The 15,669-nt window shown below is 36.0% G+C and overlaps 1 protein-coding gene across 3 annotated transcripts in view; it reads right to left on the bottom strand.

The window, feature by feature from the left end:
* The window catches only part of arl15a (ADP-ribosylation factor-like 15a), a 286,129-nt gene that overhangs the window by 151,572 nt on the left and 118,888 nt on the right, over positions 1-15,669 (bottom strand). For all 3 annotated transcript variants that reach the window (XM_077231357.1, XM_077231358.1, XM_077231359.1), the window contains exon 3: positions 11,041-11,100. In XM_077231357.1, coding sequence (XP_077087472.1) covers positions 11,041-11,100 — 60 coding nt within the window. The remainder of the gene's footprint in view (positions 1-11,040; positions 11,101-15,669) is intronic.

The raw sequence follows: 15,669 nt of genomic DNA, 5'->3' as shown, positions 1-15,669 counted from the left end.
CATTACCGCCCCTTAATATGTACGTTTCCACCTACGGCGCCACCATTTAGTTTTCACAAGCGACAACAGTGTAACCAGTTCTAACGTAATGGCGAAAGTTTGAGCAAAGCATGTAAACTGTTCTGTCTTTGGCTGCACAGATGAGCAAAGAAAACTATTTGACCAAAAATGTCACAGCTGTCTTATAAAGACCTCAGGGAACTGTGTCTACTTGTGTAAGAGTTAAACTTGACGCAATCCGTGTAATATCCTGTTGAACACTCATCCGTCAAATTGTCATTGCGTATGCAAGTCGATGAGATGAATCAATGTAACAACCACATAAATGGATCCACTAACCATTCAGAAACGTCCAGGTGCAGTCTCTCTGTAAGGCTGCACTCCGCTACTGGTTATTTCAGAGATTTTGGATTAGTAAGATTATTTGTGTGTTTTGTTATGTATTATATCCGAAGCTCCTTTAGAGCAGGGAGCAGCAACTCATTTGTATTGTAAAGGGACAGACACAAAAATGGCACGTTTTTGCTCACACAAAAGGGGCAAATTTGACAAGCTATAATAAATGATCTGGGGGGTATTTTGAGGTGAAATTTCAGGCACATTCTGGGGACACCATAGATTTATATTTCATCTTGTGAAAAGGGGCATAATATGCCATCTTTAAATATAAATGAGTAGAATACTTTGTACATCATGAATAACATTTGAAAATATACTAAAATAGAAAACAGTTCTTTTAAATTATAATATGATATCACAAATTTATCGTTTTAATATATTTTTGTTCAAATTAAAACAGCCTTGGTGAGCAGAAGACTTTAAAAAAAAAAAATTTTTGACCAACCCCAAATTTTAAAATGTTGAATACGTAGAAAAATATCACCCAAGCAAGAGTTCTGAAAATCAGTGCACCATTTATGTGAATGATTTTGCTTTTATACACCAATTAACAAGTAGTTATTATAAAGTAACTTGGTTTTCACTAAATTTGGTCAGTTCACATTTTTTGGTTGGCGGAGAAAAAAAGAGAAAGCCAAAGTTTCATGCAACAGAGACTGGAACAGTATTTATGAGTGGTGCAAAATGACGGATTTCTGTTCTGCTCTGGAACACTGGAAAGATAGAAAACACGGACGAGTGATGCAAACCAATTGACCAATCACATTTGAGAATCCGGTCATCCAGAATCCTATCCCCCTCCTCAATGCCTGATCAAAAATGTTGCAAGTTATTGTGATATCTTGTTCCAGCTAATCATTAGAGCTTTCCTTTATAGTTAACACTATAAGTTAATTTAACATGAATAAATGAATGCATGAATGAATGAAATAAATAGGGTACCCATTCAAAATTCTCATCCAATGAAATGATTGACAATAGGATTCTGCAGGGGAATAGGATAAGACAGCAAAGCCTACTTAAACATGGAATATTTATTATAGAGAATGATTAAATTTGAGATATGAATCTTAAATATAAAGCTATTTAGTTATTCTACTTTTCATCTGCTGTCAAGCTGGTTCAGAAGCCTTCCCTGTGACCTTCCCTCTGCAAATGCAAGACACATCAACATCCCTGATGTCATCACCATTGCAATCTAATGGAATTTTGTAGAAACCAAATAACAATAGAATAACAGTCGCCACATAATATTGCATTTAGTCATTACCGTTGCATTGGTGTAATCAAAGAAAAACCTGACAGCAGTATGTGCCATTGCAAACTACTGTGCCATTGTAGCACTCAATATTTAAGAACAATGGACAAAACCACTGACTATACAGACTAATTTGGTTTGGCAGAAGCAACTCAACCCTGGCAGGACATCCTAAAAAATGTACAGTGCAGTCCAAACATCTGCGACTACATTGAAAACCTGGAATTATTATTATTTATTTATTTTTACCCATTTTAGGATTTGGCAAAATTAAAGAAAAGTTATAAAATGAAAAACAAATTTTTGATTTTTGAAAAAATTGTTCTGCACCTTCTTCAGATGTGCAGAATAAAAGAAAATAGCTAACAAATCTAAATTTAAATCCAAATTTGAATTTGAAACATCTTCCTCAAAACTTCAGCCCCTCAAGCGTGTATATATATATATATATATATATATATATATATATATATATATAAAGACTAATGACTGTTACAGAACACCTGTTTTCCATTAACTCCATGAAATGAAAGCTTTATCGCAAGTTCTGCCAGGAAGACTCAATTGTTACGTCAATTTTTACTTTCTCATCTAACCAATCGTATTCTAATACTTGTAGTATAAAAGAACGGTAATTACACATGTCTGAGTTCGCAGATGCTGACGCCTACATTCACCTCCATCCTCCCCACCACCACCAGGATGGTCCCTTCCCCTCCATCCTCCCCACCACCACCAGGATGGTCCCTTCCCCTCCATCCTCCCCACCACCACCAGGATGGTCCCTTCCCATACCTCCCAGGGGGTCAGCTGCGCCCCTGCCTTTGTTTTCAGGCAGGAAATGCAGAAGCCGTACCCTCGGATTGCGAGTTACGGACAGGGCCTACGCCAAAGAGCTTTATATCACAATACTTGCTTGCGGGGCTGTTAATAAATGTATGCTTTGTTACGTCATTTTGCCTCCCAAGTTTTTCTGGTAGAACTTCATAAAACTAACACAAGAGCTGACAGAACAGCAAAAAATATCCAATATAACATTATAAGCTGAACCTTTTAGCTCAAAGCTAATAAGATTAACACACATACAGTACATTAGCTCCAGGAGTAAAATCCAAGAGAACTGTATAAAATACAAAAATAATAATCCGAACTACAGACTTTACAACCCAAACAATGTTCTTGATCATTAATTTACTTTGACATTATGGGTACAGTATGCTATTGAGGAAACCATACATTCAGCACTAGGAATATGCTGTTATTGTTGATTAATATTCAATCTGTCTTTAGGTGAAGAAATCAAATAAAGCAAAGAACTGAAATGACTGAAAGTTTCAAAGCAGTTTTTTTTTTTTATATGAATGAAATAAAATAATAAAAATGCAAAATAGAAGCATTTTCACTAGTGGTCAGACTTTTGGACCCCACTGTACTGTGAGTTCCCCCCCAAAATGTGCAGAACAAAAAAAAATCAAATTAGAAAAACAGTTTTCAAAACATTATTTTATTTAGATAGAATGCAAAACACTGCAATTTCCTTTTTATCCAGATGGCATGAAAGTTCATGCTTTACAAATCTAAATGGTCACCTGACTGAAAGATACTCAAGTGCAAGGAGGGTGATAACACAGATGGCTCTAATAACTACTCACACACTGAAATACGCATGCTGATTCAGTCATTTGACATTAAGAGTTTAGTAAAAATAAAAAAAATTATAATTCAGGACACTGTTTGGTCTGTGCCTAAAAATGAAGTGGTAAGGAAATGAATAACATTGTCTGACATTCACAGCAACGGCTATCATCACACATAAAGTCACGTCTAATCTCGTTTGACGTCAATGTCACTGTAGAGGGCACATTCACAGACTCCATTAAAAGATGCCTCTTCACTGTGCCCGTCATGCCTCACACCTAACGGACATTCTGCTAACACACACCGGGCATCGCTGGCCTTTGTGTCAAAAGGGTAACAGACACGGATTGCCTCTTGCCATCAGGACAGATTATTACAAGGATGAGGGAAGCAGTTTGTTAACCGCAGCAGGATAACAGACCTCAGGCCACGATCTGTGTGACAAACTGCCGACATGTCACTATGGCAAATTCTCACTGTTCACATTCAGAACGCTCACATTCACAATCATCCATCCTGTCATTCCACAGTTTACACAGCACCAATCTTTAGAGATGTGTTCATTCTCATGCCGCCTGTAAATCATGTCGATGTTATCATATTCATGGGGTGAATACTGACACAAACAGTGGGAAAATTTCTTTTTTTATTAAAATGTATTTTCTAAATGGTCAATTAAAGAATTATGGATAAAGTAAATTAGATAATTACATTTTAATTGTGAATGCTGACTATAAATTTACTAGTTTTGAAAGTTTCACTTACACCACAACATATGGACAGACATTTTTCCATCTTTTCAAGCATTAGCCTCTGCTGCAAATGGAGAATGCAATTACCTTGTCATTAAATGTTTCTTTTTTTGTTTGTTTTGTTTTTAACTCCAAGGGCTGAGACTTTTATGATGGTAGCTAAATGAAGACTCCAGGGTCTTGCCACAAAAGACGAGGTTTTCAAACCAAATAGTCTAAAAATATAAAGTTTAGTTTGCAATGCCAGTTTGTAAAAGGTAAAGCAATCATGAAAAGAGTATGATGAATCATGATGTCTTATTTTGTGAATTGTGCTGCTAAAATATATAGTTTGGATTGGTGAGAATTATTTTATAGAAATTAATAATTTTACTCAGAAAGGATGCATTAGGTTGACCATAAGTGAGAGTAAAGACATTTACAATGTTAACAAATATTTCTATTTCAAATAAATAAAAATCAGTTTCCAGAATAATCAACTGTGAAAAGAAAAAACGATAAGAAATAATGCTGAAAATTCAGCTCTGCAATCAAAGGAATAAATTACAATTTACAATATATTTTTTTAAATGTAAAAATATTTCACAATATTACTGTTTTACTGCATTTGATTAAATAAATGTAGCCTTGCTGAGCATAAGAGGCTTCTTTCGAAATCTTTAAAAAAAGAAAAAAACAACTTACAAACCCCAAACTTTTGAACGATAGTGTAATTACACAACACATGAAATACTATATGATCACTACAATGAGTGGGTTTGAGAGCCTGGTGCAAGTCAGATATGGTGTTAGAATATAGTTTTCCTGGCTCCTGAAAGAGAAGGGAAGGGCTAGACAGTTGTAAGCTTTGCGGACACATGGGAGAGGGTGTTAAAAAATGCATTACTCAATTTAGCAGCGGAAACAAAGTCATAATAGTGAGTCAGCCTCCTCTGCCTTTTCCGCCCTGCAACTAAGTTATCTTTGGAGATGTAGTTTAGGTTGGGTAAGTCTCTGTGCCAGGTCCAATGGGATGTTTCAGTCTTCTGAAACACTGGGTAAATGGAAAGAGAGTAGACGGCACCTGCACCTAGTTTACTTCATGCAACTACGTTAAAACTACATGCAATCAAATCTACAGAATGAACGTGGGAAGAGTCTTAAAAATGGTCTACAGGTATATGTATCAATATCTAGTTATGTAGATATTAAAATTTTCATATGGCTAAATTCTGTAAAAGAAAATCCTAAATAAACATCCTAAACATTTTTTTTTAAAATCAGTACTTGTAAATGCTACAAGTGAAATTAGGCACTACAACAAATCAATATTCATTTAGAGATTTGCAAAACATTGCATTTAACAGTGTTAATAAAAATATATTTAAATGAGTGTTAGATGACAGTAATCTAAACCTAAAAATTAGGCAAATGAGCATGTACAATTAAATATACAATATCAACCAAAATTTATGAATTAAAAAAAATACTGATATAGTACCAATATATTGCAAATCCATAAAAAGACATTATGAGGTTAAATCAAATTTAATTTCTCTTGCTGCTTAAATGCAAGCACAGTCTAGACCAGCAGATGACATTTATCAGGTTCTTTGACTTGCTAAAGTAGCCACTTAGTCACTACAGTTGCTTAAAGTGGATCAAGAAGGGCAGAGATGATTGAATACTAAAAGCAGAAAAATAATACTATGTAATAGTAGTAACGTACTCTGTATTATATAATCCATTTATAAAATTATATAATAAAAAAATTAAATAATACAATTTAATTTCATCTTAAATACATTCCATCACACAATTAAAGAGTAAGAAAAGCTGTGTTATAGCTTCAGCTGCGAGGTTCCTCTGAATAACGCAGATATACACTTATGTACAGCTGGATAATGGAAGGTCTGTAATCTGGGTCTATATAAAAGGTGTTTTTTGTGAGTACTGGTGAGAATGGCACACTTGGCCTTGTCGAGGATAGGGCAAGAGCGTGTCTGCAAACAGCAGCATGTTTGACGAGAGTGACGAAAGGCTGTAAGGAAAGCGTATGCGGAAAGCCCTTATATGGAGATGGTTTGACTGTTTTATGCAAATGACTAACCTCGTGCACGCAGCCACTCATTTAGAATACTCCAAATACACTAACATCAGAACGATGTTAGGAACAAATTCATGTGCGTATGAACGTGTTTTAAATTAGGCATATATTGTTCGTGAGAAGTTCTCCTGTGTGTACAAATTCGAAATAATACAAGCAAATATTAGTGAATGAGAACCATTGTTTCTGTGTAAACTACAAAAAACGAATTTGTGAAAACGGTGATGTCACGTGCATGCGTATTACATGTTCAGTCTATAAGTGCATAGTTTTTCTTTACAAAGTGGCCTCGCCAACTACTGGCCAGGCATGTACTGTACAATAATTAATCGTTTCCGCAGAGTGAACAGGGATCGTTTTGACAACATTGTTGTCTGTACATGAAAAACGCCAAGGAAAACCTTTCAGTTTTTAAGTACATTGTTGTTGTGTCAATGTACCCTTGGTGCATTTCATTAAATTATTCATGGGATATATCGTAAATTAAATCGGGAGAGCAGTCCACAAATGCTCAGCATAGGTTGTCCTTTTTCATAATGCTACAGAAGAATACAAAGGAAATTAGAAAAAATAATCAGTAGGAAAAAATGCAGTGAGGGAAAAGAGCTCTTGCAATAGATATTCTTGTTATAACATACCACATTAAAATACCAAGCGTTACATTAGTCTCCTGATGTCTGAAAATCAAACATGACGGAAATTTTCCAGCTCATTCAGTCAAACTGACGGATAAGGATTATATGTAACCTTATGCTTTGAAATGATTTGTTCAGTCTTTATAAGTGGAACTTTCCCTAACCAGAAGTGCCTCTCATAATCTAAAACGGCTCATCAGGAAAAAGGAGGATAGAGATGGATCTTGAGTGGCGTGCTAATGCTGGGTGATATCCAGATGTTGTGCATCCGTTGGAACAAATTGGCTGCCTTTCCAATGCGTTGGTTTACGTCCAGCTCTGCGTCACCGTCCTGTGTGTTCACACTGTACACCAAGTATGTAAACCGGTCTATATCAGTGAGCAGCTGGTTGCCAATGGTGATTGGCATAAGTAGATCTTCGTCTTCCCCACTAATGTGCAATACTTGTTTTTTTTTATGTTGCAGACCGATCTTAAGTGCAAATCTTTGTAAGCTGATGGTAATTTGCGGTAGCTTCACTCGCGACTCTGCTAGTAGAGCAATATAATCTGAAAAGTCTAGATCGGCCAAACTTGTCTGGGTCTCTCCATGAAATGCAGCAGTCATTTCCACTTGTTGTGCTCCGCATGACAGTCTATGGCGAGCAGGAACAGCAGGAACTTGCCTGACACCCGTCACGACATAAAAGATCTCAGATATTCCCGTGTTGGTTTGTAAGCAACACTTTGAGTTATGATAGAGGTTCAAGATGCTAGATCGGTGAACGCTGTCGAATGCTTTCTTGAAGTGAATGAAATTGACCACGAGAGGATGCTGAAAATCAACACACTGTTCAATGATGTTTCACTGTTCAAATTTGTTCTGTGAAGGACCGACCATGGTCCTTTCAGGAATTCTGCTAGATCTTCTCACAATTAAGCATCAACCTCAGAGCCTTACTAGCAGGACAGTGCAAAAGGTCTTTCCTGGCACTGACAGTAGCGTGATACCACAACAGTTACTATAGTAAGTGATGTTTCCTTTCTTCAGCAACTTCACAATCATGCCTTGGCACCACTCATCTGGTACTTTTTCTTCTTCCCAACATTTATTCATCAGGTGTGCTTGTCAGTTCTTGTCCAACAATAGTTACGCCATGTTTTTAGAAGTTCTACGGGAATCTGGTATTGACCTACAGTACTGCATTGCCGCTATTCATTTTTTGTGCTTGCTCCACCTCATCAACTGTGTGTCTGTTTTCAATTGCAGCTCCGGGGCGAAATCCCTGGGGTCAGAAAGAAAAGTGCTCTTTTGGCTCAGGCTGGTTCAAAGTCTCTTGGAAATGCTCCACCCAGAGCTGGTCTTGCTCTTCTTTTGTCAGCAGCATTTTCTTATCTCTGATGGGTGCATTAACGTTGCTCCTTGTTCCAGTCAGTTCTTTAACAATCCGGTACAGTATTCATGTCATTCTTCAGCACTGCTTCTTGCACTGCCAACTAAGGACCAAATAGCGCTCTTAATACATTTTTTATTTTTATAAATATATTAAAATCTAAATGAAGAAATATTTTGGGCCTTAGTGTAAAAAAGGTTGAGAACCACTGATGTAAATGCACAGCCTAAGAATAATAGTTTCACCAAGAATGGAGACATCTCAGTAGGTTATATGCATCAATGACCAAAGGAAGGCAGTTCATGGGGCAGCATAAAAACACTTGCACATCACATCTTTAACAGCTGTATTCCCTTTCAGGTACTCTGCAAACTTTGAGTAAGAGCAGATGTGTCCTGCTCCAGGTGATACATCAGCCTCATCTTAAAGAACACTGGAGGCCGCAATCCATTAAAAACATCCCTCTGGACTCTGACCTCACCTACTGGAGAAGCTTCATTTCACGTCCCTCCATATGCATTTCAGATTTAGTCAGGCCTCCCCATGGTTTACAGTGTTCTCTATCCCTGTTTGTTTTCTTTAAGTGGGCTCTTGATTCTGTTGCATCGGTAGGGCCACTTGTCATGATACAGAGTGCACCTGTAATGTCCCCCGCGTCCCGAAAAACATATAAATCACATCAAAGAGCAGCTCTCCCAACATTCTCATAAACAGAGACGGGCTCTGATTTATTTCTCTCTCCACAGACCTCTTTCTGTTCAGCAATCCTACAACAACAAGCATCTTCCAACATTGTACCTGTGGCCTTGTATCCAGTCCAAATGAACCATCCTGTCAGATTACAGTAGTTATATGTGTAAAATAGAGAGGTAGAAGGAGATTGAGATTTTGTTTGACAATTTAAATATTAAATGTATATAAATATCAATGCTTTTCACAAGCTATTCACAACTGAAACTAAAACAACTTCTGTAACTATATTGTACAGAAACTTCTAATTCAGCATTTTTGTCTAGTTCAATAAACTTTTGTCTTTCAAAAAAAAAAAAAGGACACTGAAATCGATGGAAATGAAACAGCTACGTAATAATGACAGAAGAATACTTTGTATCATGCATATAATAAAAATGATTTATAATAAACAAAAATACATATTTTATATATCTTATATTTTCTACTAATTTCTAATTTCTAAATATAATAAAAAAAATCATACTTGAATAATAATAATAATAATAATAATACATTAAATTTATACAGCACTTTTCTCTGCACTCAAAGTGCTTTACATGAATGAAAGGACTCAAGTTAAAAATGTAAGCAAAACTGCTAAAATTATTAGTGACAATGAAATGGAAGTAGTGAAAGATCTTTTCTTTCTTATTGTGATGTACATTTGAGCGTAAATATTGGGCGGGGCTTGTTTCTGGCTATTGGTTGTTGACTGGATTTTTAGATGTGAGTGTTGCACTCAAAAACGGAGGCAGATGAATGCAAGCTTGGAAAGAGATTGTATTTGTCATCAGAAAGAAGTGACGTGTGTCGTTTCACTAGATCAAGTTATGACATTTTGAATAAAAATCACAACGTCAAAAAAGTAAAAAATTTAGTTAAATTACCCATGCAGGGATGACTTTTTTGTATAGAATATATCTTGAATTAAGTTTTTAAAATGACATATTTACTGGGAGGTAGGAGTATTCATATAACGGTTCACGGTAAAAAAAAATCTAATCGTACCGCTCTCCGCACACAGTTCGGCACGCTTGCACCTCAGTTCATCTCAAATCTGATGACACATCTATTATCATTTACGCAGTCATCACCATAGGTCATCACACGGGTGTTCATAGTGCACGAACGCAGACGAGACCTGAACAGCACACGTTGTCATCTCTGTTATACTAAACTCATTTAAGCCTTACCAATTTAAAGGATAAGTTCGGCGTTTTACAAGTAAAGCCCTGTTTTAAGATTGTTTCTGATTAAATCGGACGGTTAAGATTAAAATTTGGACACATGCTGCTGTCCCGAGAATTTTAGGTTTTTGTGTTAGGACCCCCCCCCCACCTATACAATGGTTTCATAGGTGCACTGGAACAATCATTCATATAAACGCATCAAACTTTAGTTTACAAAGACGTGAAACTCACCGAGTGGTCTGGGGTGTTCACTGATAAAAAAATCACGCAAAAATCGCTGCAAAAGATGCTTTCCAAAAGGTTTTATCGTCGTTTTTGGAAGAATGTCCGGTTGTGAGGCGTTGGAAAAATAGGTCCACAGTTTTACAACGAATGGTAAAACACCTGTTGGAAAGCATCTTTTGCAGCGATTTTTGCGTAATTTTTTTTATCAGTGAACACCCCAGACCACTCGGTGAGTTTCACGTCTTTGTAAACTAAAGTTTAATGCGTTTATATGAATGATTGTTCCAGTGCACCTATGAAGCCATTGTATAGGTGGGGGGGTGCTATCACAAAAACCGAAAATTCTCAGGACAGCAGCATGTGTCCAAATTTTAATCTTAACCATTCGATTTAATCAGAAACGATCTTAAAACAGGGCATTACTTGTGTGTGAACTCATCTGAAGCATGCACATATCTTAGACACCGCACAAATATTGAGTTCTCTTTCAAGTCTTGCGCTTGAATGGACAAATTCACACAAAAATTATGTCAACATGCCCGTCTTGATGAGTATCCAAGCAGACATAGTCTATTTGCAATTTGAACTGTTACACCCCTAGGAAGGAGACACTGAGGTAAACACCCCTTCTTAGAGTGCAGGTGGCTAAACTAAGAGATCTGTCCCTGAGACTACTGGATTAGCATGTCAACAGTCTATTCTCCAGTGCTTGGAGAGGAGATGATGAATCTAAGTCTATTTATTTGTATTACCTCCCAGTTCCTTCACATTCAATATCGCATTTTTGAATGGCACTGCCTTGATGCTGAAACCTGTGGAAGAAAACATGATTTTAAAATTTGCACAAACTTCACAATAAATTTCACAATTTACATTTCCACAGCAAAAATTACTAGCCGAACTAATTTAAAGTTCAAGCATTATTAAAGACAAGTGAACAGTCAGCAATACAATAAGAATTACAAAAAAATTGCAAGCAATAGCACAAATAAACAACAGAGCAAAGACATAAATGAAATAAACATTGATTTAAATTTTTGAGTAAGGTCTTACAGTTATGCCTGGGCGATATGGCAAAAAAACAGATCTCTGTATTTTTTGGTTGAATGGCGATACTCGGGATATATCTTGGTATTTTCTACGTTTATCTGTTTGGATAACAGAAAAATCTTTTATTTCACATCCTACCCAAAAATGCCCTACAAACAATGTTAATATTGAAGGCTATGAAAACAAATATAGTTCTGTCATGACAACTCTCGGAGAGATAGGCATGGTAATGGTTATGGCAATGAAATGTATTTGGTCTTGGCGGAATAGATCTGCTACACTGCCATTGCTGCTGCGGTTGATTATTGCTGCTGCTGCTGCAGAGCAAGTACAGCCAATACATTCACAGACATGCTGCTGTGCACATATAATAATGAAATAACCCCTGTAGCAGATCTATACAGGTGGAGCTGGGGAAGGTGGGAGGTATCTGAAAGCGTGCTGCAGACTACTACTAGCAAACAATGCCAAGTATTTAAAAGTTAAGCTTAAGAAACTCATTGGCCATTGATGCCACAGTAACCAATCAGTCGCGCTATGTAGATAACGATGTGATCGCTAACAAATTGAGTTAAGGACCTTTGAGCCTGCACCATCTAGAAATGGACTTTATATTGAATGAAATGTAGGCATTGCAATATATAATGTACAAAAAAGGGGTTAAAATCACATTACATTCTTTCATTGAAACAAAAATGATCATTTTATTTTTAAATTCACTAAAAATGAAAATTAAAAACAAAAGCAAAGACTGCAATAGTCACTTAATAATTATGCTACCATGAAAATACACTTACTTGTAGGTTTAACCCTTGTGCATTCTTATGGACATTTTTGTCCTTTTCAGTGTTTTTTTTTATCACTTTGCCTGTGTTAATGCTAACTGCATAGAATTTGGCACAGGAGTGTATTTTTATTGGAATGTTATTATTTCACTGCCATTTTCTTTAAAAAAATCAATTTTGCACTAGGTACACAAAATACTTCCTCTCAGCGCCTTTTGGACAAAAATGTCCCCATTAAAACTGCAATTTTTAATCCCCGGGCCATTTAACTATAAAATGATGCAATCTTAGTTAATAAGCTTTCATTCTGTTTTATTCTTTTATTGTTTTATTGTTCTACTGTTTTTTATTTTTTGTATTTTGGTCATGTTGGTTTGATTGCATAAGTATGTTTGTGTACAGCACTTTGCTAAACGCTTGTTGTTTTTAAAAAGTGCTATATAAATAAACTTTGACTTGACTTGACTTGATTCTGTTGGCAAGGCTAAATTTTAATTTTTACTTATTTTTTCAGATGGTGCCATTTTTCCAGGTTTGGCCTATAAAACAAATACTCTCTTTAATCCTGTTTTCTACTTCGGCATATTATAGAGCCAATTGGATAAATACTGCAACGATAATTGTGTGGGTGTGTTGGTACGGATGTCTGAGTGTGGTTTGTAAGCGTGTAATAAAAAAAAAATAGTGCGTTTTTGTGCTTGTAATTTTTAAGAGAAAAAAACTCAACTTCAAATCTAAAATCCAATTACTGTGTGCACCAGTGGAGTTTTGCTGGCACCCAATGGGGAAAATCTGTTACTGCGCCCAAACAAAATCATACCGAAAGCTCATTTTTTGAGATATCATCCTCACATTTGGAACACAACTTGTTTAGATGTATGGCTTTGCACTTATATCAGTGTTAGAGTTCAACATGTTTCATACAATATATATTTTATGTAAAATAATGATCATAATGTTAATAAATAATTTTTCATAAACTTAAAATCACTTTTTTCACTTGTTTAACTTCAGCAATAATCTGTCAAGGGTCCTCTTTAAAATGAGACCCAACTTAAGTCTTTGCTCCCAAGCCTAAATTTATGACAGTGTTTTGACATGGACATTTTGTCCACTTTGGAGTTATGTGTAACTTTTTTTTGTTGTTGTTAATGCTAACTGCATGAATTTTGGCACAGGTGTGTATTTTTATTGTAATTTTACTATTTCACCCCCATTTCCTTTGAAAATCTTTTTTGCCGTTTTGGACAAAAATGCCCCCATTGAAACCCATTAAAACTGCAATCTTTGTTAAGAGGCTTTCATTCTGTTGGCAAGGCTTCAAAATTTAAATTTTACTTTTTTTTAATCAGATGGTGCCATTTTTTTCAGGTTTGGCCTATAAAGCAAATACTCGCTTTATTCCCGCTTTCTGCTTCGGCATATTATAGAGCCAATTGGATAAACGATATTTGTGTGGGTGTGTTGGTATGGATGTCAGAGTGTGGTTAGTATGTGTTATAAAGAAAATATGTGTGTGTATGCATGTGTGTGTTTGTAATATTGAGAGAGAAAAACTCAACTGCAAATAACAAATCCAATTACTGTGTGCACCAGTGGAGTTTTGCTGGCACCCAATGGGGAAAATCTGTTACTGCGCCCAAACAAAATCTCGCTGAAAGCTAATTTGAGATATCTTCAAATTTGGAACACAATTTAGATTTATGGCTTTGATTTTCTAGCTGTTTTAGAGTTCAACTGTTTTCATAAAATACATATTTTATATAAAATAATGTTTATAAATAATTTTCATAAACTTAAACCTATATAACATTTCTTTTTGTACTTTTTTTTTTTTTACTTCAGCAATAATCTGCCAAGGGTGGTCTTTAAAATGATACAAAACTTAGGTCTGTGCTCCCAAGCTTCAAATTTTTATGACAGTTTTTTGACACGGACATTAAACTTTTTTTAATTGATGAACAAGGGTTAAAATTATATATGGCATATTCAAATGGTACATTTATTGCCCAACAAATATTTTAGCAAAATGTGTATTTTAGTTAGAATTACTACTGGACTCCGTCTGTTTGGCGCGTATGCACGTGTTGGCACTCATTCACAGAAGTATGTGAAGTTTAGCAGAGACTCGCTTGCAGAAGGAGCTCGCTTGCTGTCACTTCTGACAGCAAAATTAAAATATTTGCATTTCTAACATTTTCAGATAGAGAATATACCTGTGAAATTTAAATTACAGTATACACTGAGGAAAACACCACATCTTAACGCATTAAACAGCACAAGTATCTATGTCAGCACATGTACTCTATCTGTCAGAGCATCTGACGGAGCAAACCACTACTATAGGCTACGTGCTATATCTTACCAGTTATTTTGAAGACATTTATATAAAGCAAGTCTAGGACAAATTGGATCATGCATGTGCCCGCAGATGTGCATAATCCCTGTTTACTTTCACTTAAGGCGAAACGCTACAGCTGAATAGGGTGAACATTTTAACTTACAGATATCACCATGAAACTTTACCAGTTGATTACTCGCATGAATAGGAGAAAAAAAAATCATTGCAAGTTTTCTGTAATTTTGTTTAAATATGATAATCAGGCTATATCTAATTAAATATGCGCGAATTTGCATATATTTTGAAGTGACAAATCTGATCATTGAAAAAGGTTTCAAAATTATTTTTGCATTTTGTTGATATATTCAAAAGACATTACCAGATGGGATTATGAATATCTCCTTTTGCTACCCTGTAAATCAGAAAATACTGCCAATAGTCTTAAATTGTTTTCCGCCCTATTTTTAGGCATAAAATGTCATATTTTTTATGAATTTAGGCGTAATCTACACGCGCAAACAGACTAAGTGTAGTAAAATAAAGACCTAAATATGTATTTTGGACTTTTTTTCAGAACAAGTCTGAAAGATGACATGTTATTGAAGACAAATAGCCCAAAAACTCAAAATTGACCAGTGAAAAAAAAAATTTGTTTTTGCCTGCCGTGTCTCCCCTTAAGACATAACCGACTGTCTTTACGAGGCTACTTGCGGAGACAGGCATTTTGGCCTAATTTTGTGTGAATTTGTTCATCAAGAACAAGACGACGTGAAAGAGAACTTAGTTCAGTACTCGTGCGCTATCTGAGAAGCAACTTTACGAATTTAGTTTAGAAACATTACAATTTTTTAATGTTTTTGAAAGAAGTCTCTTATGCTGTCACGGTGCGATGCAGGTAGAAGAAGACGAAGAAGGTAAAAAGCTCCAAGACAAACTTTTACTGTAACTAGAATTCCAACGGGTACAGACGGGCAGGATGAACACACACACTACATAAGACTGAGAACGGACAAAGACTGGATGAACTGAAAGGAAGTAAATACAGACACTGATAAACACAGATTAACAGAAACCAGGTGACACAGATGATGAACTAAATGACAGTAACCAGAGACAGAGGAGTGGCGGGAAAACAGAACAAAGGAAGACATGTGACTAGGGGTGACTGTGACAGTACTCCCCCCTCCCGGCAGGCGCGTCCTCGC

This window comes from Siphateles boraxobius, unplaced genomic scaffold (genome assembly GCF_051911475.1).
Source record: "Siphateles boraxobius isolate OS27281-9 unplaced genomic scaffold, OSU_SipBor_1 16, whole genome shotgun sequence".
NCBI classification, from domain to species: domain Eukaryota; kingdom Metazoa; phylum Chordata; class Actinopteri; order Cypriniformes; family Leuciscidae; genus Siphateles; species Siphateles boraxobius.
This window is presented reverse-complemented; position numbering and strand designations above follow the sequence as displayed.